At 35.8% G+C, this 26,347-nt stretch overlaps 1 protein-coding gene across 10 annotated transcripts in view; it reads right to left on the bottom strand.

Annotated features, from left to right (window-relative positions):
* The window catches only part of GPHN (gephyrin), a 546,412-nt gene that overhangs the window by 403,264 nt on the left and 116,801 nt on the right, over window positions 1-26,347 (bottom strand). For all 10 annotated transcript variants that reach the window (XM_069596839.1, XM_069596846.1, XM_069596847.1 and 7 more), the window contains one exon: window positions 10,435-10,513. In XM_069596839.1, the coding sequence (XP_069452940.1) occupies window positions 10,435-10,513 (79 nt within the window). The remainder of the gene's footprint in view (window positions 1-10,434; window positions 10,514-26,347) is intronic.

The following is a 26,347-nucleotide window of genomic DNA, read 5'->3' as shown; positions in this document are numbered from 1 at the left end:
AGTATTAAGGACATTTTCCCATGTGGATAGAGGTAATTTAATTCCCCATAATCTCTCAAAAAACAGTATTCTAAAAGCTTGAACTCTTAAAACATCTAGAAACAAACAAATAGGTCTCCCCTATCTTTTGTTATTTTCTTCCTAAATTGGGCTGAGTCATAAGCAAGCTTTTCCTAGGAAACTCATTAGGGAAGAATACTTATGCAGATTTCTGATTAGCCAGCTTCTTTACCTGCAGGTTTGTCTTCCCAACCCACAGGCAACAATCTTCCATTGAAAAACCCAGAGAGGGGTTCATATACAGGACTAAACTGTCATTATTTCATTAAGGCTTTTGCAGGTGTTATATCTCACTTTCAGTCTCATGAGTCTTCACAGTCTCATTTTTCAGATATCAACATAAACCAAACCGAAAAATTCTTTTCCTCCTCTTCCTAACAAACATTGAGAAAAAAATATATAAAAGCTCATGGTGAGAGAACAATTAAATGATCAAAAATCAAATACCTACAGGCCATAAATTTAAAAATATTTTCAAATATTTTAATGTCGGTTCCTAGAAGATGAGTGCTAAGATGTTAGTCCATCATATTTTTAATAAACTTAGCAACACAAACTGAAGCCAAGCTCAGTGAAGCCATTATGCTGCAGATCTTAAACTTACAGAGCACTGAATGTCAATAATATCTCAATAAAACTAGAAAAAGGATTTTGAAAAATGTGATAACAAAACCAAGAAAGTCAAAACTAAGGTTAGAAGTAGAAAGAATGCAATGCCTGGTTGTCAGGAAGCCCATAACTATGTAATTTTAGGACCTTAGATCAATTACAACTTAGTTGAGCTCTAGTTTTCACATCTCTAAGTTGACAAAGCTTAACTAATTAAGTGTGACTGTCATGTGAAAAGAAAATTTCAAAAGTAGTGCAGGCAGGCAACAGATGCTAAGATGATTGAAGCTGTAGACGCAAACTAGCCAACAACAAGCAAAAACCAGAATATCCAGTCTTAAAACATGAGGTTCTGAACTCTGCCAACAACCTGAATCAGGTTTGTGCACCCTCACCAGGCAAGCCTCTAGATCAAAATGCAACCAGCTAACACTTAATACTTTAATCTTGGGAGATTCTGAGAAGAAAATCCAGTTAAACTGTACCCCAAATCCTGACTGATGCAAACTGTGAATAATAAATATGTTGTTTTTAAAAAAGTCTGTGGTAATTTGTTACACAGCAATATAAAGCTATTATAAGTAGGCAATGTAGCCATTTGGGTTTTTTTCACTTTATCACTGTGTTCTCGATAAATAAAATACATGGATATGAAAACACTGCTTTAATGACTAGTTTTAATCTCTTAGACTCTGATTCATCTTCAGCCAAACTGAGTTTCTAAAAAGCAAAGCATACCCCTCGAATTTCTATTCATTCTCATAACCAGTCAGTCTCTCCTCTGTTATTCCTTCTCGCCTCCCTCACTCCCTTCCTCCTTTTCTTCTACTTCTCTTTTCCTTAATAAAAGCTTCTTTTCAAGGATCCTCTCTTTTTAAATCATCTCTGTCAGTGCTCTCATTAAAATTTCATATGCCTCTATAATAATATTCCTCTATTAAGGTATCATAATGGAATGGGGAATGAGAATATTTGACTCTTTTTCACTTCCTCATCCCCTTTTTTTCTTTCCCCTTTTTAACTGACAGACAGCAGTAGTTTCTCTTTTTAAGAAGGAAGCATAGAAAGACAGAAATAATGTCTGTTATTAATGTGCTGTTATTCCACCTGCTGTCTAATCAGCTGTAATTAAAGTAATAAATTCATCTGAGTCATTCACATTTTTGTGTGTGTACTACATAAGCAGGCAATAATACTAAGAAGTAGGGAGCAACTAACATCAATTAATGGAACTAGGCAGTCCTTACTATTGGTCTTACTGCCAATACCTATCTAATTGAGATGGTATATGTCAGGTCTGTCGCTCAGTCATGTTCGACTCTTTGCGACCCCATGGACTGCAGCACGCCAGGCTTCCCTATCCATCACCAACTCCCAGAGCTTACTCAAACTCATGTCCATCGTGTCGGTGATGCCATCCAACCATCTCATCCTCTTTCAGCCCCTTCTCTTCCCACCTTCAATCTTTCTCAGCATCAAGGTCTTTTCCAACGAGCCAGTTCTTCACATCAGGTGGCCAAAGTATTGGAGTTTTAGCTTCAACATCAGTCCTCCAATGAATATTCAGGACTGATTTCCTTTAGGATTGACTGGATCTCCTTGCTGTCCAAGGGACTCTCAAAAGTCTTCTCCAACACCACAGTTCAAAAGCATCAATTCTTCAGCACTCAGCTTTCTTCACAGTCCAACTCTCACATCCATAAATGACTACTACAGAAACCATAGCTTTGACTAGATGGACCTTTGTTGACAAAGTGATGTCTCTGCTTTTTAATATGCTGTCTAGGTGGGTCACAGCTTTTCTTCCAAGGAGCAAGCATCTTTTAATTTCATGGCAGTCATCATCTGAAGTGATTTTGGAGCCCAAAATATAAACTCTGTCTCTGTTTGCATTGTTTCTCCAACTATTTGCCACGAAGTGACGAGAGCAGACGCCAAGATCTTAGTTTTCTGAATGCTGAGTTTTAAGCCATCTTTTTCACGCTCCTCTTTCACTTTCATCAAGAAGCTCTTTAGTTCTTCACTTTCTGCCATAAGGGTGGTGTCATCTGCATATCTGAGGTTATTGATATTTCTCCTGGCAATCCTGATTCCAGCTTGTGCTTCATCCAGCCTAGAATTCCTCATGATGTACTCTGCATATAACTTAAATAAGCAGGGTGACAATATACAGCCTTCACATAGTCCTTTCCCGATTTGGAACCAGTCTTTTGTTCCATGTCCAGTTCTAACTGTTGCTTCTTGACCTGCATACAGATTTCTCAGGAGGCAGGGAGCAACTAAGATCAATTAATTGAAGTAGGCAGTCCTTATTATAGCTATTACTGCCCATACCTAGCTAATTGATATGGTATATGTAGGCAAGCAACTGTTCTATTTTAAAATAATTCTTGATGATGTATAAATTTGTCCTTAAATTAACAGCTGAGAATCAATACAGTAGTCATCTCTTAGCTTGATCACTCTTTTTCTGGGATTATCTTCTCTCTCACAGAGGACCCCACCATTCTGACCATAAGCATCTATACTATCCATGACAGGTCAATCAAAATAGTCTACCCCTCTTCTGCTGCTGTTGCTGCTAAGTCACATCAGTCGTGTCTGACTCTGTACGACCCCACAGACAGCAGCCCACCAGGCTCCTTTGTCCCTGGGATTCTCCAGGCAAGAATACTGGAGTGGGTTGCCATTTCCTTCTCCAATGCATGCATGCATGCACACTAAGTTGATTCAGTCGTATCTGACTCTGTGCGACCCCACAGACGACAGCCCACCAGGCTCCTCTGTCCCTGGGATTCTCCAGGCAAGAGTACTGGAGTGGGTTGCCATTTCCGTCTAGCCACAGTGATTGGATGAGGTTTGGACACATGACCAGATTAACAAAATCACAGAATTATTCCATGAGATTTTATGTTTTAGAGTGGAAATGAAGACAGACCATGGAGTTATAAGGATGGAATTTCATCAGTTTCATGGAGAAAGCCTGATTGTCGTAAGTGAGACTAAAGTCAAGAAAAAACAAAAGAGATGATGACAGAAGGTGAGAGAAACAAACTCAGTTGCAAAGACGCCCTAATTCTATTCCTTGAGGTTCCCACTCTTGCCCTGGTTTCTGAAGCTCTTTCTTGATTCCATGAGAAATACTCTTTAATTACATATGCCAATAAATCACAAACTAACTTTTTAAGTTAGCTGACTTATGAATATATACTCTGAAAATGAAAGAATCAAGTAATTAAACAATATGTTATTTATTTCATTAAGAAATTCTAACACTGACAGGTCATCTATACACCTCAAGCAGAAACACAGATATTATCCATCTTCAATCAGATGTTCCTTAATTTCAAGAACAATGTAAAATGAACATATACTAGTGCTTTGATTAAAATAAATTCTATACAAATGAGCCCACAAAATCTGCCACATACATTCTTAGGAATGTATGGGATGACAGAAATGAGAGAAAGTCTTCTAAAAGTAGATAAAATCCAAAGTCTTTGCAGTTCTGACATAGAGTACAAAACCATAATACCGAGTACCAACCTAGATTAAGCTATATTGTCCAAAAAATGCACTTTATAGTACAATAAGCATATAATCCACAAGGGAACCTGGTTAAAAAGGATAAAAACTTTCAGTTAGATATATTATTATAGACAAGACAGCTTTGGTGTCTGTCAGATTTAGCAGAACTACTGGCAGCAGAGCAAAATGGATAATCAATAATGCTTAAAATGTTGTCATTGGAAAAATCATTCCCATATCAAAGGAAATTTACCTTCAGAAAAAAAGGATAACAATATAAAAACTCTTCAGTTTTGATTAGTAATTATTAAAGGTCTCCATGATACTCTAAAATTGAAATTTTAAAAATAGGCCATAAAAAAATTAACTAAAATCATCTACCTGTAGTACGAGAATGTACAGCTCTTTGGAAAATAACTACTTCAAAAACCACTGTTTACCCTCTGCTGACTGGCATTTTTAAGAAATTTAATTCACCATAGCAACCTGTCTTAACACAGCAGATAAGTACAGGCTATATTTAGATATGATTGCTTTCCAGACGGCAATCCTGCCTTTCCTTCATATTTAATGTTATGATCCAAGGGACCAAAATATCATTCAATCAGACTGTAGTGTGAAGACAAGTATACTCAAGGGGATGAGGCTGTGTTTCAGAACTATGATGAGAACAGCTTCTAAAGGTGCTATGATTTGTAAAGAAGCATATATATGTAAATAAAATTTTTACATCTAAAAAATTTACAACTAGATACAATACTATTTTGCCAAATTTTATCTTTGTTCTTAAACATTAAATGCTGTCATCAAACGCTAATGATTTATACTATCAAAATACATTTCAGCTAGAAGGGTTTTGCTATTATTTAATTAGTATGCGACACTTCCAATTTGGAAACTTCTAATTAAACAAGAAAAAAAATTTTACCCAAAAGCAATCCTTTACAGATTATGTATAACAAGAGCAGTAGTAATACAAGACAAGTAATACAATACACTACTGCTGCTGCTGCTGCTGCTAAGTCGCTTCAGTCGTCTCTGACTCTGTGCGACCCCATAGATGGCAGCCCACCAGGTTCCCTCATTCCTGGGATTCTCCAGGCAAGAACACTGGAGTGGGTTGCCATTTCCTTCTCCAATGCTACACTACATGAAAGATTAATTGATGAAAATGCTATTGTTACAAAATTACCCTGGATGTATTTGTACTTTATAATCTTCGTAATGATAGTGAAAAGAATTTCTATTTCACTAATAAGCAACACAGTTTACTTTACAAGGTACCAAGTATCATAATCATAGTAATAATCACAGAGAGTGCCTTTTATTTTTCTTTACTCTGTAGATTATCTGCATCAAAATAAAGATGAAAGAAGTGAAGTTCAATTAAAAATACTAAGAACATATCTCTCACACCCATTAAGACAGCTACTATATTAAAAAATAAAAAAAAATAAAAACCAACAGAAAACTGTGTATTGATGAAGAATTGGAGAAACTGGAACACATATGCACTGCTGGAGGGAATATAAGTTGTTGCAGTCACTATAGAAAACACTATATCAGTTCTTCAAAACCTTAAAAACAGAATTACTATATGATATAGCAATTTCACTTCTGGGTATATATCCAAAAGAATTGAAATCAGTGGCTCAAGGAGATATTTGCATATTCATGTTCAGAGCAGCATTATTCACAACAGTTAAGAGGTAGAAGCAACTCAGTGCTCATCAATATATGAATAAGTAAACAAACTGTGATATATATTTATACATAATGGTATATTATTCAACCTTAAAAAGGAAAGAGATTCTGACACACTCACTTGAGACAACTGTGCTAACTAAAAGACAAAAAGTCACAAAAAGACAAATATTGTATGATGCCACTTACAAGAGTTCTATGGTATTCCAAAACAATTGAAACAAAAAGGACTGTGGTTGCCAGAGGCTGGGGAGAGAGGAAAATGGGGAGTTAATGTTTTACGAGTTTTTGTTACAGTTCTCCAAGATGAAAAACTCTAGGAAAGCTTGCAACGGTGTGTATATCCTTAACATGACTGAACTGTATACCTAAAATTGGTTAAGACAGTAAATTTCATGTGATGTTTATTTTACAATTTAAAAAAATACCAAGAATATTGACAAGAAGTATTCCTCATCCATAATACAATTTATCCAGAATTTATAATTAAGATCTCTCCTATTTCACTTAAAAATCACAAGAGGTTGTAACTCAGGAAAATCTTTTCAAAATCTTGACATCACTGGGACAACTGAAAACATATTCTGAGCAACAGAAAGAAAAATAACAAAGACTGGCATAATTGTCATGTTTTGCAAAATTCTTTCCCTATTTGCTGTATGAAAAAAAATACTAATATCCTACATTATGAATTATATTTCTAATATTTGGAGATGGCCAATTCTTCTTTGAACTAAACAGTTCTTCCTCTAACTGATTTACACATCACATACATACAACGGATATAAATTTTTAAGAGTTTTTGCAAATTAAACAAGATATATCCATCTACAACCAATCACACACACACACACAATTAGCATCAACACAATGAATAGTAAAATTAAGTGTTCAATTTCTATTAGTCTTTTTCATTCTTATATTTTCTCTCAATTATTAAACAGCTTTTAATAATTTCTATAAATGTATGAGTTCAAATAATTATCTCTGCTAAATGGTTTATAAGTGAGCAAAAAAAACCTTAAAGCATAAATATGATAGTATGTTTTATGTTTTATCTTTTATCTTCACCAAACAATGGGAACTTGAAAGCATTTTTGAGAATTGTAACTATAGAGAATACAACTGATATAACTTAAAAGTATGTTATATAAAGTATCTCTTTTCCATATAGTAGTCAGCTCTCCTACATAGATAATAAGAAAAAATATAAATGAATTTATATGATTTAAACAGCACATAACCCTTCACTTAAAGAGTATAAAAATTAATTGTATCATGCTAAGAATAATTCCTTTTATGTATGAAAATTATGAATCATATTAGATATGTTTCTAATGTGGTGATATGTGTGGATATGCTAAGTTGCTTCAGTCATGTCCAACTCTTTGTGATCCTATGGACTGTATCCCAGATATGTTTCTAATAGGGTGATGACATCAAGCTAAATTTGACATTTTTCAGTGTGCCATTGAAGACCACGACTAAAATAAGAAGTCTTATAAAACGATTCTGACAAATTATGCATACAACAGAGGAAATCATTTTTAAAATACTTATAATCATAAATAGAAGATATATTATTAAAACATATTAATAAAATATTGTTTATTTCAAAATTTAATATGCATATAAATTAATAATTCAAATAAACATTTTTGTGCATTATTAGCAAAAAAGTGAAAGGTTCTTCTACTTGGTCTTATATGTAACACCTACAGGACTACACTAGAAACAAATATTCTTAAAGTAACTACCAAAAGAAGAGAGCTTCTCAGGTATTCCCCTCATCACAATCTTGCTACAAGTCAGACTCTGCTCTCATTATTACAACAGATAAATAGTACCAAGACCAGAAAGTCTTGCTTAAGGATTCACAACTTTCTCATTTTTTTTCCTCCTCCCATACCATCCTTCCTTCATCATGTTCACACAATATAGCTCACTCAGTTCACTCAAGTACAATAATTACTTTTACTACAATGATTTTACAGATATTTTATACCTGCTCACTTATCTGATTAAGACACTCTACAATACCACTCCAAGTGTCACACTGACCAAATTAGCCTGGGATCTCCTCGATCTACTTTTTCCTTCTCTCTTTGTAACAGCATTAGGGACTGAAGTACAGTTTTCTTCACACATCAACTCCTTTCTTCATCAGGAGTTCAAGCAGGTGAAGCATAATACAAATCTGACAGGCATATTTACATATGGAGCATTCATTTAATATACATATCATTCTATTAATATTTTTTATTTAGAACATGTATTGAAATAACATAAAATTTTAGCAACCCTTACACTTGTCAGGAAAGAAAGTGAAGTCTCTCAGTCATGTCCGACTCTTTGTGACCCCATGGATTGTAGCCTAACAGAATACTCATTAAATGCCAGTGATTTTTTGAGAAAGTTCTTTCAGAAAAGTTATTTTTCACATATTTCCTACTTAATGTTACAACCAAATCAATTCACATAAAACCATACAGTAGTGCACATGAATTAAAGAACAAAGTAATGAATTATGTCAAGAGTTTGGGAGTCTAGGCCAGAAAAAGAGGTAGCTGGCTTAAAAAAAATCCTTACCCAAGAGATACAAAATATTGCTACAGAATAGTAACTTAGAATAAAATATTTCCCATTATAACAACCCCAAAAATAATTCTTTTCCATACCAGGCATTACTTTCTCTAAAGAATTTTACCAAGAAATCTATCTAAAAAATGAATTAATCATTAATAGTACATTTTGACAATTCTTATTAAGAAAAAAGTTCTTTCCCAATCCAAGTGTTAAGGGCAAAGACAAATTCTTGCTCACTGAATTCTTACATTCAACACTAATGCCAAGAGACTAATGCCAACTTAAGGGAATGATGTTAAGCTAAGATATCTGACTACTTTAAAACACAGGCTAAGAATTATTTTGTCCACTCAATGTAATAGTGATCTGAGATAAATTTCTCTTAGAATACTAAGATTAAAATCATATTTTAGTGATAGATTACCTGATGAATACTAGTCTACATTCTAAGAAGTACCAAAGTATTTCAAAATACTATAACTCATTACTATAATCCATTATTCAAATGTAATTCTCCACAGCTTTTATATCATTGAAGTCCATATTGGCACATTTTTCCCACAAAGACTACATTAAAAAGACACATAATTCCATTGCACCAAAAATACACCTTATAAATACTACAATAATGGAATAATTTATTTTATTCATTCAAGTGGATGAAATCTTTCAGTGATATTATAAAGTTTCTTTCCATATATTCATGAACATGTTATTCAATATTCATTCACTAGGAATATTTATATCCACATAGAATAATTCTATTCTTCATTAAATACGTATAGAATTGAATGGACAACTGGTCAATCTTCATTTCAATAAACACCATGTAGAAAGAGTACTGACAATTCTTTTAAATGAAGAAAAGAGAGACATTTTAAAAAGAAAAAAATTTAGAAAGTTGGGATTGAAAACTCATTCCTGAACTCATTATAACAATGAGTTCATTATAATAACTTCAATATTCAATCATTTTCACCATTCTGTCTTGTAACTACATTTTTTAAAATGACTTGGACCATCACTAAAGGAATCAATAACCTTCAGGTTCAACATACTCTTGTGTTTTATTCCTCACATTTTAAATGAATTACTAGTAAAACTTGTATGAATATAGATTACACATAATGTGGAAGACCAATTTTTTGTTGTGATATATTTTACTGAATGCATTAAATATCATTAAGGAAAGCATCTGTCAGCACTTGATTTTCTTTCCCTGCTGCCTATGGCTTAACTAGCATTGATTATTTTTTTAATAAAAGAGGAACTTTTATTAAAGCATACATGCTACAGAAGATAGCATGTATGATTTGCAGTTTAATATGTAAGTGCAAAAAAGTTGATTCATGAAATAGAAACAGAAAGTGACATTATACTCTGATATGAAATACGTTGTGATAAAGAACGGAATTGACTTACGATTAAGAACGTTAAAAACTGAAACCTGCTGAACTCAAAAATCTTGTGCTACATACAACTTTCAAATGTAAAACATCAGAAATATATTCAGTATACTCAAGTATATTGTTATTATAAATAATTATTTTACATTTTTAATTATACTTACAAATTATTATTGCAAGCTATTCAAAAATAAAACTGATGTAAACAAATTCAATTTTGCCTCCCCAAGCAACTAAACTATTAATCATCTGCCTAGTACCTACTGCCACATTGGTAAGATATCATCAAACATTAGTAGATACTCTTTGAAAGTCAATCATTAATCTCGTTATCTCTTCTTCTAAAATCTCTTCTATATCTATACAGAAAGTGTTTAACTTCACTTCTGTTGAAACTGTTCTATGTGCTTCATTACATGTAACATAAATTGTTAGAAAAGAAGAAATCATTCAACCTAAAATTAGCACTCAGTTACAACTCCTCTGAGAAAAGTCACACCAACTTTTAATCTACACTTAATACTGAAAACCAAATACTCACAAAGAAGGATCTTGTACGAGATCTTTGAGATTTATCCCACTGCGATCTTCTGCAAGATTTCTGAAGCAACTATCACTCACTAAACAAGAAAAGGAGAAAGGAAAATTAATTTTTGTATCCATTTCAGTTAATTTACTACTATCCAAAAGGAATTTTGAAATTAAAATTGGTTATCGGGATAGGTCTTTTCTAGAAACGAAGAATGATTAATTTGGGGGCCTGGTAGATTAAGCAGCAAATATTAATCTTCAATAAAAAAGCCAATAATCTAAGCACACAGACTTTATATAAATATATAAAAGAGTGAACATATGGTTCTAAATTTTATTCTTACTTTTACAAAATTAATTTACCAGTCTAGTAGCAAGTCACTGCTTTCACAACAACTAGAGAAAAAAATGATAAACTATGCCCCAACATCTTTAAAGGGAACAGAGAATTTTGGATTAAAAAAAAAAAAAGTAAACTAGGAGAAAAGTGAAATCTGTTTTTGGGTAAGCTGTGGCCCCTGATTGTTTCATTTCTGAAAGGACTTGTCATTTAAACGTAAGAATTAGAGAGAGGGACACTACTAAAAAAAGAGAAACAAGTATAGTTTTTGATAGCTCATGGGAATCCCATGGGACCCACACATGAAAATTTTCTTCTGGGAGATTTGCTGAAGGCTAGGATTGCGTAAGAGGATTTGGGGAAAGGAGAAGGGAACAGGACATAGGGCAAATAATGTTCTCTGTAGTAAAGTGGTGGTTAAGAGTTAACATCACTCTGCAACAAACTGTGCCTACCATGTCCCGTGTACAATTTCTATCGATCTCCCCTCAATATATTTGCTATCAATCAAAAGCATCCCACCTTGAGAGGGAAGATGAGCGAAAGGGTGAAGAAGCCACATGGCAGAGTAAAATCTCCAACAATTTCACAGCACATTAGTACAAAGCCACAGCAGAGAGAAATGACTGCAACATAGTTATGTCTGGCCCTTAAGACATTTAAAACCAGAGACAGACTGAATATATCTAAAGCTGTCACTCGAACCACCTAGTTCAACTTGTAGTTGAGAGGGTTAACACTTAATCATTTCTTTCTAAAATAACATTGAGAGAAAGTAATATTTACATCAATTTCTATGATCATATAATAAACAGTATTTGATACAAAATATTGTAAAGGGCACAATATGTGACCAATAGCCAGTTGAAAAAATAATGTATATGTCAACCCACAGATGATACAGAATTCGAAGACAAGGACTTGAAGAAAAATCTAAAGAAAACCGTAAGTTAAAAAAATAGAAAAACGTTCACAGTAGATGAAACAGAGAATTAAAATCTATGCAAAAGAATCTAACAGTAATTTTAGAACTGAGAAATACACTATCTGAAATTAAGAAATCTGTGGCTGGATTTTACAGCCAACTCAACACAGCAAAACAGAGGATTAGTGAACCTGAGATCAGCAGAAAACGTCCAAACTGAAGCAAAAAGAGAAAAAAAATAAACATGAGACATGCTGGAATCAAACAGCCAATGAGACTATAGCTGAAAAGAGAATGAGGAAGACGCAGTATTTTCAGAAAAAAAGTGAAGAACATTCCAAAACTTATATAATACATTACTCAATGACCCAGGGAATATAGCCAAGGCTATACTGGAAAATGTGAAAGAAAATCACACTTAGCAGTCAAACTGCTAAAAATCAAAGATAACAACAAAATCTTAAAAACAGCAAGGACACATCACCTTCTAAGGAAAAACAATAAAACTTACAGCTGAGTATCAAACATAAACTATGGAACAGAGAAGACAATAGAACAATATAGTTAAAATGCTGGGGGGAAAATCTAGAATGAAAGTCTATGCCTTGATTAAACATTCATTCTAAAATTAAAGATGAACTCAAACTCTACTCATATTTTAGGATAAATATTAAGTGATTATTTCCTATATTATACTGTTATATGCTATATATATATATATGTTAAATGCTATATATATAACATATGCTAACATATGTTAGCATAAATATTAAGCAACTATTTCCTATTTTAATTTAACAGTTTCATTATGTATCTCAGCCAATTCAAATCTTCTTAAGGAGCAAGAAGAATATAACACTTGCCTTGCTCCTTTCAAAGATTCATTACCTAATATTTTATTTGCATTTTATATTCCCTTTTCTTACAGCTCAAAGTTATAAGCTCTCTAAATCTAAATCTGACTCTGATACAAATGATAAATGCATAAAATGATGCATTTAAAGGATGCATCTGAAGTTGAAATCAAGTTTGTATTCTTTTTATTAAATGCAAAAAGATAATCCTCACCTTTTTTTCACAATGAGATAAGCAATTTTGATCAATATATAATTTTCTTTCCATATTTGACACACTGATATCAACGTGTTGATTTGAGACAAATTCTGTTTTTAATTTTACCACTAATACTCATTATTACATTATTTCCTAATTAGACCCAAGTAGAAAAAAATAAAATGTTGCCACACGATAAGAAAAGTTGGTTTCCAGTTGAGCTGAACTTGAAGCAATAATATATTACATCAAAACACTTGTTCTCATAAAGTTTCTTGCCCAATTTGGAAAATATGAGAGCTTAGTTACAAACTTCAAGAACCTGAAAGTTTTGAAGGCTTAATTAAAACAGAATAAACCTTCGTTCCTATAAAGGCTTGTTAGACAGCTATTGAAAAGAGTTTTGATAAAGGAGGTAATATTTTCTAAAGTTCATATCACATCCAAATTTTAAGTTAAAAACAGAAGAAAGGATCTAAATATCAATACTTTTTCAACAAATATTCCAAACCTTTACCCACCTAATATATGTATTAAGTTTAAGATATGTTTCAACAATGCAACAAATTTTGGTTCTGAATTATAAATAAGAACATGGTACATTTTCAGAAACTAGTGAATGTACTTCTTTCATAAATACATTATACGCAAATCAACCAGTTTGGTCATCACATTTTTCTGTTGCTTTTTGCCCCAGTATATGCCAACCAAAAAAATTATGCTTTTTGTACCAATGATTAATCAACACCACAAAATTAAGAGCTGGGTCTTGGGAACACACATATTTTTCAAGAAAATGTCACTTTCTATAATCACAGTGTGAAAGTTTAGTGGAAAAATGTCAGTATGATGTAATTTTAAAATATGTCAAGAAATATGAACACTTAGTTTTATTTTGAAAATATATCATATAGTTTAATAACTGGTAAGAAAAATTAACTTCATAATTCTTAGTTTCATTTTAATATAAATCTCTAATGTACACTTTTTGTTATTTAGATGAAAGTCATGTAACACAAAATTAACAATTTTGAAGTGGACAATTCTGGAACATTTAGTTTATTTACAATGTTGTGCATCTCCACCTCTATTTCCAAAACATTTTCATTATCCCAAGAAAAAACCTGGTACACATTAAACAGCAAGTTCCCATTCTTCCTTTCCCTTCCCCCAATCACTGGCAACCACCAATCCGTTTTTTGGTCTCTATGAATTTAATTATCATACATATTTCATACAAAAGACAAAGTATATGCCTTTCTGTGTCTGGATTCATTCACTGAGCATAATGTTTTCAAGGTTCAACCACGTACAGAGAAAAATCATTCCTCTTTACATTTAATAATACTCCACTGTATGTATATACCACTTTTGTTTATCCATTAATCCTTTGTTGGCCATTTGAGCTGCTTCCACCTTTTGGTTATTGTGAATAGGCTAAATGAGCACTCATGTACAAACATTTCTTTGACTGCCTGTTTTCAATTCTTTGCAGTATATGCCCAAAACTGGAATTGTGGGATTATATGGACATTTCATGTTTAATTTCTTGCAAAATTGTTTTCCATAGCAGTTGCACTATTTTACATTCCACCAGCAATGTACAAGCATTCCTTTCACCCACAATCACAGACATTATTGTCTGACTTTTTAAATTAGTGGGTTCATTTCAGGCGCTCAGTCGTGTCTGACTCTTTGTGACCTCACGAATTACAGCACGCCAGGCCTCCCTGTCCATCACCATCTCCCGGAGTTCACTCAAACTCATTCGCAGTAATGCTTCCTAAGGCCCTCTCGACTTCACATTCCAGGATGTCTGTGTCTACATGAGTTATCATACCATCATGATTATCTGGGTCATGAAGATCTTTTTCGCATACTTCTGTGTATTCTTGCCTCCTCTTCTTAATATCTTCTGCTTCTGTTAGGTCCACATCATTTTTATCCTTTATTGTGTCCATCTTTGCATGAAAAGCTCCCTTGGTATCTCATTCTCTTGAAGAGATCTCCAGTCTTTCCCATTTTATTGTTTTCCTGCATTTCTTTGCACTGATCATTGAGGAAGGCTTTCTTACCTCTCCTACTCCTCTTTGTAACTCTGCATTCAAATGGGTATATCTTTCCTTTTCTCTTTTGCCTTTCACTTCTCTTCTTTCCTCAGCTATTTTCAAGGCCTCCGCAGACAACCATTTTGCCTTTTTGCATTTCTTTTTCTTGCAAATGGTCTTGTTTCCTGCCTCCTGTACAATGTCACTCACCTCTGTGGGTAGTTCTTCAGGTACTCTATCAGATCTAATCCCTCGAATCTATTTGTCATTTCCACTGTATAATCATAAGGCATTTGATCTAGGTCATACCTGAATGGTCTTTATAATCATAAGGGATTTGATTTAGGTCATACCTGAATGGTCTAGTGGTTTTCCCTACTTTCTCCAATTTAAGTCTGAATTTGGTAATAAGGAGTTCATGATCTGAGCCACAGTCAGCTCCCGGTCTTGTTTTTGTTGACTGTATAGGCCTTCTCCATCTTTGGCTGCAGAGAATATAATGAATCTGATTTTGGAGTCGACCATCTGGTGATGTCCATGTGTAGATCTTCTCTTGTGTTGCTGGAAGAGGGTGTTTGCTATGACCAGTGCATTTTCTTGGCAAAACTCTATTAGTCTTTGCCCTGCTTCATTCTGTATTCCGAGGCCAAATTTGCCTGTTACTCCAGGTGTTTCTTGACTTCCTACTTTTGCATTACAGTCCCCTACAATGAAAAGGACATCTTTTTTGGGTGTTAGTTCTAAAAGGTCTTGTAAGTCTTCATAAAATCGTTCAACTTCAGCTTCTTCAGCGTTACTGGTTGGGGCATAGACTTGGATTACTGTGATATTGAATGGTTTGCCTTGGAAACAAACAGAGATCATTCTGTCATTTTTAAGATTGCATCCAAGTACTGTATTTTGGACTCTTCAGTTGACCATGATGGCTACTCCATTTCTTCTGAGGGATTCCTGCCCGCAGTAGTAGATATAATGGTCATCTGAGTTAAATTCACCCATTCCAGTCCATTTTAGTTCGCTGATTCCTAGAATGTGGACGTTCACTCTTGCCATCCCCTGTTTGACCACTTTCAATTTGCCTTGATATATAGACCTGATATTCCAGGTTCCTATGCAATATTGCTCTTTACAGCATCGGACCTTGCTTCTATCACCAGTCACATCCACAGCTGGGTATTGTTTTTGCTTTGGCTCCATCCCTTCATTCTTTCTGGAGTTATTTTTCCACTGACCTCCAGTAGCATATTGGGCACCTACTGACCTGGGGAGTTCCTCTTTCAGTATCCTATCATTTTGCCTTTTCATACTGTTCATGGGGTTCTCAAGGCAAGAATACTGAAGTGGTTTGCCATTCCCATCTCCAGTGGACCACATTCTGTCAGAAATAGATTTAAGGGCCTAAATCTGATAGACAGAGTGCCTGATGAACTATGGAATGAGGTTCGTGACATTGTACAGGACACAGGGATCAAGACCATCCCCATGGAAAAGAAATGCAAAAAAGCAAAATGGCTGCCTGGGGAAGCGTTACAAATAGCTGTGAAAAGAAGAGAAGCGAAAAGCCAAGGAGAAAAGGAAAGATATAAGCATCTGAATGCAGAGTTCCAAAGATTAGCAAGAAGAGATAAGAAAGCCTTCTTCAGCAATCAATGCAAAGAAATAGAGGAAAACAACAGAATGGGAAAGACTAGAGATCTCTTCAAAAAAATTAGAGATATCAAAGGAACATTTCATGTAAAGATGGGCTCGATAAAGGACAGAAATGGTACGGACCTAACAGAAGCAGAAGATATTAAGAAGAGGTGGCAAGAATACACGGAAGAACTGTACAAAAAGGATCTTCATGACCCAGACAATCACGATGCTGTGATCACTCATCTAGAGCCAGACATCTTGGAATGTGAAGTCATGGGGGCCTTAGAAAGCATCACTACAAACAAAGTTAGTGGAAGTGATGGAATTCCAGTTGAGCTATTTCAAATCCTGAAAGATAATGCTGTGAAAGTGGTGCACTCAATATGCCAGCAAATTTGGAAAACTCAGCAGTGGCCACAGGACTGGAAAAGGTCAGTTTTCATTCCAATCCCAAAGAAAGGCACTGCCAAAGAATGCTCAAACTACCGCACAATTGCACTCATCTCACACACGAATAAAGTAATGCTCAAAATTCTCCAAGCAAGGCTTCAGCAATACGTGAACTGTGAACTTCCTGATGTTCAAGCTGGTTTTAGAAAAGGCAGAGGAACCAGAGATCAAATTGCCAAGAGCTGCTGGATTACGGAAAAAGCAAGAAAGTTCCAGAAAAATATCTATTTCTGCTTTATTGACTATGCCAAAGCCTTTGACTATGTGGATCACAATCAACTGTGGAAAATTCTGAAAGAGATGGGAATACCAGACCACCTAACCTGTCTCTTGAGAAATCTGTATGCAGGCCAGGAAGCAACAGTTAGAACTGGACATGGAACAACAGACTGGTTGCAAATAGGAAGAGGAGTACGTCAAGGCTGTATATTGTCACCCTGCTTATTTAACTTCTATGCAGAGTACATCATGAGAAATGCTGGACTGGAAGAAACACAAGCTGGAATCAAGATTGCCGGGAGTAATATCAATAACCTCAGATATGCAGATGACACCACCCTTATGGCAGAAAGTGAAGAGGAGCTAAAAAGCCTCTTGATGAAAGTAAAAGAGGAGATGGAAAAAGTTGGCTTAAAGCTCAACATTCAGAAAACAAAGATCATGGCATCGGGTCCCATCACTCCATGGGAAATAGATGGAGAAACAGTGGAAACAGTGTCAGACTTTATTTTGGGGGGCTCCAAAATCATTGCAGATGTTGACTGCAGCCATGAAATTAAGACACTTACTCCTTGGAAGAAAAGTTATGAGTAACCTAGATAGCATATTCAAAAGCAGAGACATTACTTTGCCAACAAAGGTCCGTCTAGTCAAGGCTATGGTTTTTCCAGTAGTCATGTATGGATGTGAGAGTTGGACTGTGAAGAAGGCTGAGTGCTGAAGAATTGATGCTTTTGAACTGTGGTGTTGGAGAAGACTCTTGAGAGTCCCTTGGACTGCAAGGAGATCCAACCAGTCCATTCTGAAGGAGATCAACCCTGAGATTTCTTTGGAAGGAATGATGCTAAAGCTGAAACTCCAGTACGTTAGCCACCTCATGCGAAGAGTTGACTAATTGGAAAAAGACTTTGATGCTGGGAGGGATTGGGGGCAGGAGAAGAAGGGGACAACAGAGGATGAGATGGCTGGATGGCATCACTGACTCGATGGACATGAGTCTGAGTGAACTCCAGGAGTTGGTGATGGACAGGGAGGCCTGGCGTGCTGCGATTCATGGGGTCGCAAAGAGTCGGACACGACTGAGTGACTGAACTGAATTGAACTTAATGGTCTAGTGGTTTTCCCTACTGTCTTCAATTTAAGTCTGAATTTGGAAATAAGGAATTCAGGATCTGAGCCACAGTCAGCTCCTGGTCTTGTTTTGCTGACTATATAGAGCATCAACATCTTTGGCTGCAAAAAATATAATAAATCTGATTTTGGTATTGACCATCTGGTGATGTCCATGTGTAGAGTCTTCTCCTGTGATGTCATAAGAGGGTGTTTGCTATTACCAGTGCGTTCTCTTGGCAAAACTCTATTGACCTTTGCCCTGCTTCATTCTGTAATCCAAGGCCAAATTTGCCTGTTACTCCAGGTATTTCTTGACTTCCTACTTTTGCATTCCAGTCCCTTATAATGGAAAGGTCATCTTTTTTGGGTGTTAGCTCTAGAAGATCTTGTAGGTCTTCAAAGAACTCTTCAACTTTAGCTCTTTCAGCATTACTGGTTGGGGCATAGAGGTGGATTACTGCGATATTGAATGGTTTGGCTTTGAAACAGAGAGATCATTCTGTTGTTTTGAGACTGCATCCAAGTACTGCATTTTGGACTCTTTTGTTGACTATGACTCCATTTCTTCCAAGGGATTCTTGCCCACAGTAGTAGATATATATCTGAGTTAAATTTACCCATTCCAGTCCATTTTAGTTCACTGATTCCTAAAATGTCGATGTTCACACTTGCCCTCTCCTGTTTGACCATGTCCAATTTGCCTTGATTTCATGGATCTAACATTCCAGGTTCCTATGCAATATCATCCCAATATTTGCAACATATGTTTTCTGAGTTCAAGCTACAGATTGAGTAGCATTTTTGGATCTGACTCAAGTGGAAGAGAAATTTTTTCGTGTTTCAAAATTAACTTAATAACCGTCCAACTAAGGAGCTTCCACCTTAGCTTCAACTATACATCAGACTTTACTTCCATCACCAGTCACATCCACAACTAGATGCTGTTTTGGCTCCATCTCTTCATTCTTTCTGGAGTTACTTCTCCACTGATCTCCAGTAGCATATCAGGCACCTACCAATCTCGGAAGTTTATCTTTCAGTGTCCTATCTTTTTGCCTTTTCATATGTTCATGGGGTCTCAAGGCAAGAATACTGAAGTGGTTTACAATTCCCTTTTCCAGTGGACCACGTTTTGTCAGAACTCTCCACCATGAGCCATCTGTCTTTGGTGGCCCTACATGGCATGGCTCATGGTTTCACTGAGTTAGACAAGGCTGTGGTCCATGTGATCAGATTGATTAGTTTTCTGTGATTGTGGTTTTCAGTCTGTCTTCCTTCTGATGGAGAAAGATAAGAGGCTTATGGAAGCTTCCATAATAATGCTAATGCTGATATTCAAAAGTTAAACTATGACAGTCATTTCATAACTACCAATGTTGCTTCAATCTTAAGTAATTCCAAGTTGTTGTGCATTGCTATCAAAAAGTAACATATCCCATTCTGAAAAAAGTTTAAAAAAAGATGCAAAATCTGCTTTCCCAATATTTGCAACATATGTTTTCTGAGTTCAAGCTACAGATTGAGTAGCATTTTTTTGGATCTGACTCAAGTGGAAAAGAAATTTTTTCGTGTTTCAAAATTGACTTAATAACCATTCAACTAAGGAGCTTCCACCTTATCTTTAACTATACATTGATTATTATCCAAACTACCACACACTAAACAGAGCTAATCAATGCAATTCCTAGCACATGCATACCTATGTCCATGGCTATGCACAGAACACAAATTACAGAACTGATTTATGCTCTCCTCTGTTTTTCTTATATCTCTGACTAAAGCCCATTCAGTACAGTTCAGTTCAGTCGCTCAGTCATGTCCGACTCTTTGCAACCCCATGAATCGCAGCAAGCCAGGCCTCGCTGTCCATCACCAACTCCCAGAGTTCACTCAAATCCATGTCCATCGAGTCAGTGATGCCATTCAGCCATCTCATCCTCTGTCATCCCCTTCTCCTCATGTCCTCAATCCCTCCCAGCATCAGAGTCTTTTCCAATGAGTCAACGCTTCGCATGAGGTGGCCAAAGTACTGGAGTTTCAGCTTCAACATCAGTCCTTCCAAAGAACACCCAGGGCTGATCTCCTTTAGAATGGAATAGTTGGATCTCCTTGTAGGCCAAGGGACTCTCAAGAGTCTTCTCTAACACCACAGTTCAAAAGCATCAATTCTTTGGTGCTCAGCCCTCTTCACAGTCCAATTCTCATACTCATACATGACTACTGGAAAAACCATAGCCTTGACTAGACAGACCTTTGCTGGCAAAGTAATGTCTCTGCTTTTTAATATACTATCTAGGTTGGTCATAACTTTCCTTCCAAGGAAACTCAAATTATGAGGAAAACTTCCAAATAACTTCATTCATCCTCATATATGTTCATCTACCAATCCCTGGTAATGAGAGACTGAGGACTCAGTGGGGGGTCAGAAATACCACGCTCACCCAGCACTGCCTCAGAGCCCTATCTATAGAGTATCAAAGGAGGTAAAATGGAGAACCTGACTTATACCCCTGCACTTTGCTCAGCTGCTTCAGTCATGTCCAACTTCTATCCCAGTCTGGCAGAAAGAAGAAATGTTTATTGCCCTTTACCTGCCTGGGTAGTATCTGAATAAGCCAGCTAAAACAGAAGATTTAAATGAGACCTCAGTTCATAGTGTAATACCCCAAAAGTCCAGGTTTCAACAAAAAGTTAGCTGTCACTATGGATCACTGGAATAGAATAGAGAGCCTAGAAATAAACCGTCACAACTATTGTCAATTAATCTCTCACAAAGGAGGCAAGAATATACAATGGAGAAAAGACAGTCTCCACAGCAGTTGATTTTGGAAAAGCTGAACAGCCTCATGTAAATCAATAAGGTTGCAATATTCCCTCACACTATACACAACAATAAAGTCAAAATACCTTTAAGACTTAAATATAAAATATGACACCATAAAACTCCTAAAAGAGAACATAGGCAAAACATTCTTAGACATAAATCATACCAATGTTTTCTAGGTCAGTCTCCCAAGGAAACAGAAATAAAAGCAAAAATAAACAAATGGGACCTAATCAAACTAATATCCTTTTGCACAGCAAAGAAAATCATAAACAAATGAAAAGACCACCTATGAAATATTTAAAAACAATGTGGCCAACAAGGGCTTAATTTCCAAAATATACAATATGAACAGCTCATGTAGTTCAGTTCAGTCGCTCAGTCGTGTCCCACTCTTTGCGACCCCATGAATTGCAGCACGCCAGGCCTCACTGTCCATCACCAACTCCCGGAGTCCACCCAAATCCATGTCCATCGAGTCGGTCATGCCATCCAGCCATCTCATCCTCTGTCATCCCCTTCTCCTCCCACCTTCAATCTTTCCTAGCATCAGGGTCTTTTCGCATGAGTCAGTTCTTCACATCAGGTGGCCAAAGTACTGGAGTTTCAGCTTCAACATCAGTCTTTCCAATGAACACCTAGGACTGATCTCCTTTAGGATGGACTGGTTGGATCTCCTTGCAGTCCAAGGGACTCTCAAGAGTCTTCTCCAACACCACACTTCAAAAGCATCAATTCTTCAGTGCTCAGCTTTCTTTATAGTCCAACTCTCACATCCATACATGACCACTCGAAAAACCGCAGCCTTGACTAGACAGACCTTAGTTGGCAAAGTAATGTCTCTGCTTTCGAATATGCTGTCTAGGTTGGTCATAACTTTCCTTGTAAGGAGTAGGCATCTTTTAACTTAATGGCTGCAGTCACCATCTGCAGTGATTTTGGAGCCCGGAAAAATAAAGTCAGCCACTGTTTGCACTGTTTCCCCATCTATTTCCCATGAAGTGATGGGACTGGATGCCATCATCTTTGTTTTCTGAATGTTGAGCTTTAAGCCAACTTTTTCAAGCTCCTCTTTCACTTTCATCAACAGAGTCTTTAGTTCTTCTTCACTTTCTGCCATAAGGGTGGTGTCATCTGCATATCTGAGGTTATCGATATTTCTCCTGGCAATCTTGATTCCAGTTTGTGCTTCCTCCAGCCCAGTGTTTCTCATGATGTACCCTGCATGTAAGTTAAATAAGCTCATATAGCTCAATATTTAAAAAACAAACAACCCAACCAAAAAATGGGCAAAAGACCTAAACAGATATTTCTCTAAAAAAGACATAAGATGTCCAACAGGCACATGAAAAGATGTTCAATATTACTAATTAGTAGAGAGATGCAAATACAAAACTACAATGATACATCATCTCACTCTGGTCAGAATGGCCATTGTTAAAAAGTCTACATTTAAGAAATACTGGAGTGGGTGTGAGGAAGCCCTCCTGCAGAGTTGCCAGAGTTGCTGTATAATCCAGGAATCCCACTTCTGAGCATACATTTGGACAAAACTCTAATCTGAAAAGATACATGCAAACCAGTGTTCACAGAAGCACTATTTACCATAACCAAGACATGGAAGCAACCTAAATGTCCACCAACAGATGAATCATAAGGAAGGTGTCATTCATACACACAAACACATACCACACCACACGTGTGCATACAACAGAACGCTAATCAGTCATTAAAAAGAATGTAAATAATGCCATCTGCAGCAACATAGATGGACCTAGAGATTATCATATTAAGCGAGGCGAATCAAAGAAAAATAGCATATATCACTTATATGTGGACTCTAAAAATGAACTTATTTACAAAACAGAAAGACTCATAAAAAACAAACTTATGGTTACTAAAAGTGGTGAAAGTGAAAGTGAAGTTGCTCAGTTGTGTCCGACTCTTTGCGACCCCATGTACTATAGACTACCAGGCTTCTCTGTCCATGGAATTTTCCAGGCAAGAATACTGGAATGGGTTGCCATTTCCTTCTCCAGGAGATCTTCCCAACACAGGAATTGAACCCGGGTCTCCCGCATTGTATAGTACAGGGAACCATATTCAATCCACTGTAATCAATCACAATGGAAAAGAATATGAAGTGTGTATATATATATATATATCTCTGAGTCACTTTGCTGTACACCAGAAACTAACACAGTACATCAACTATACTTCAAAAAAAAAAAAAACAGATAAAAAGTCAATTGTCATAAAAAAAAGAAACAAGAAGGGCTAAAACTGAATGAAGAAAGACAGCTGATAGGTGCCAACACCAAAATGGAAAAAATGTTTAATCAGAGAAAAATAGACTAACAAATAAATAAACAAACAAACAAAGCCTCAAGGCCCCACAGGACAATAACAAAAGATGTAACATTCCTATCATTTGAGTCTTAAAGCAGAGGAGAAAATGTGCAGGGCTGAAAAGGTATTTGAAGAAATAATGGCGTGAAAACTTCCCAAATTTGGCAAAAGACAGAAATATACAGATGCAAAATGCTGAGCAAACTTCAAACAGGATAAATAATAAAATGTATACAAAGGCAATCATAGCCAAACTTCTGAAAACCAGAGACAAGGAAAACATCATGAAAACAATGAGAGAGAAACTACACCTTACCAACAGCAGAAAAACAATTCAAATGGCAGCATCAGAAACGAGGGAGGCCAGGAGGAAGAACTTTTTCAAATGCTCAAATAAAAGAACTATGAACTTGTATACTATATCCAGTGAAAATATCCTTTAGAGGTGGAGAAGCAATTATAACATTTTCAAATGAAGTAAAATCAAGAAAATTTGTGAGCAGCATATTTACCCTAAAGGGCTAGATCTGAGAAAAGATAAATTAACAAACCTCTTATTAGAATGACAAAGAAAAAAAAATAGAAGACACAAATTACCAATATCAGGAGTAAAACAGGAGATGTATGACTATAGACTTCATAGAAATCAAAATAATAATAAAGGAATCCTCCAAACAACTCTAAAGACATTAAATTTAGCAACACAAAGAAAATACACCAATTTCTCAAAAAGCACAGACTACTACAACTCACTCAATATGATATAAATAATTTGAATAATTCTACAACTATTAATAAAATTTAACTTACAATTTAAAATCTCTCCAAACAAGAATTTCTAGTCTGGGAAGACTTCAGTGGAAAATTTGCCAAATATCTATAGAACAATTAATACCAATTCTGTATCATCTCTTCCAGAAAACAAGTAGAGGGAAAACGTCCAAATTGATTTTATAAAGACACTATTATCTGATGTAGAAACCAAAGATCAAAAAAAAACCACAAAAAAACAATAAAAACGCTACAAATGTGTCCTATGTGAATATAGACTCAAAAGATCCCTAACCAAATGTTAGCACACAGCATTCAGCAATATACAAAAATTACATACCATGATCAAATGGGATTTATTCCAAGGATGCAAGACTGTTCAAAATTTGAAAAACAATGTAATTCCATATAGTAACAGGTTAATGTACAATCACATAATCACTGAATTGAGGCAGAAAAAGCATTTTACAACATTGAGCATCTCTCTGTGATTAAAGAAAAACAATAGGAATAAAAGGGAAATTCATCAACTTGATAAACAGCATTTATACAAATCTTCAGCTAACACCATTCTCCACAGCAAAAAGATGGAATGCTTTTCTGTAAAGTTCAGGAACAAAATGAAGATGTCTGCTTTTATCACACACAATGAATGAAGCAATGGAAGATTTAGCCAGTGCAAGAGGCAATAATAAGAAACAAAAGCCATATAGATTAGAAAGAGAGAAGTAATCTATCCTATCCCTAATTACAGATAACATTATCATCAACAAAGAAAACCTACCAAGAACTCCTAAAACTAAAAAGTAAGTTCATCAAGATCAACATATAAAAATCAACTGCATTTCTACGTACTAGGTGTGAAAACATTAAAGTTACAATATAATACCATTTACAACTGTTCAAAAGAAAATGAAATACTAATAAGTACATCTAACCAATCTTGTATAGGACTTGTATACTGAAAATTGAAGGAAAGTTATGACCAACCTAGATAGCATATTCAAAAGCAGAGACATTACTTTGCCAACTAAGGTCCGTCTAGTCAAGGCTATGGTTTTTCCTGTGGCCATGTATGGATGTGAGAGTTGGACTGAGAAGAAGGCTGAGCGCCGAAGAAATGATGCTTTTGAATTGTGGTGTTGGAGAAGACTCTTGAGAGTCCCTTGGACTGCAAGGAGATCCAACCAGTCCATCCTAAAGGAGGTCAGTCCTGGGTGTTCTTTGAAAGACTCAATGGACATGAGTCTGAGTGAACTCCAGGAGTTGGTGATGGACAGGGAGGCCTGGCGTGCTGTGTTTCATGAGGTTGCAAAGAGTCGAACATGATTCAGCGACTGAACTGAACTAAACTGATGCATAAAACGGAAAATTATTCAGCCTTAAAAAAGAAATGAAATTCTAATGCAAGCTACAAGACAGATAAACCTTGAGATACTAGGCTGCTACTGCTGCTAAGTCACTTCAGTCGTGTCCGACTCTGTGCGACCTCATAGAGGGCAGCCCACCGGGCTCCCCCGTCCCTGGGATTCTCCAGGCAAGAATACTGGAGTGGGTTGCCATTTCCTTCTCCAATGCATGAAAGTGAAAAGTCAAAGTGAAGTCGCTCAGTCGTGTCCAACCCTCAGCGACCCCATGGACTACAGCCTACCAGGCTCCTCCGTCCATGGGATTTTCCAGGCAGGAGTACTGGAGTGGGGTGCCATTGCCTTCTCCTAGATACTAGGCTAAATGAAACAAATCAGTCACGAAAGGAAATACTGTATGATTCCACTTATATGAGATTCCTAGAGTACAGAAACAGTATAAAAGCATAGAAACAGAAAGTAGAACCATGTTTTCCAGAGGATAAGGGTAGGAGAATGTGGGGAATTGTTGCTTAATGGGTACAGAGATTTAGTTTTGCAAAATGAAAAGTTCCTGAGATAGTTCCTGAGATAGCACAGCAATATGAATATATACTTAAAAATGGTTAAGATGTGAATTTTCTGCTGTGTACTTTACCACAATTAAAAATCTTAAAGTGAATTGTATAAAGTTTTTAAAAAATATAAACTGGATTATGCCAGCCTTCCAAATCCTCCCAGTATACTTTAAATAAAATTAAATTTTTAAGAAAAAGACTTAAAACTGTACAATAAATATATATGTCTTTCTTTCAGTTATATATGCTCCTTCGTTTGTATTAAGGATCTT

The sequence above is a fragment of the Ovis canadensis genome, chromosome 7, assembly GCF_042477335.2.
Source record: "Ovis canadensis isolate MfBH-ARS-UI-01 breed Bighorn chromosome 7, ARS-UI_OviCan_v2, whole genome shotgun sequence".
Classification (NCBI taxonomy): domain Eukaryota; kingdom Metazoa; phylum Chordata; class Mammalia; order Artiodactyla; family Bovidae; genus Ovis; species Ovis canadensis.
Note: the sequence above shows the minus strand (reverse complement) of the source record. Positions and strands in the feature narration are given on the sequence as shown.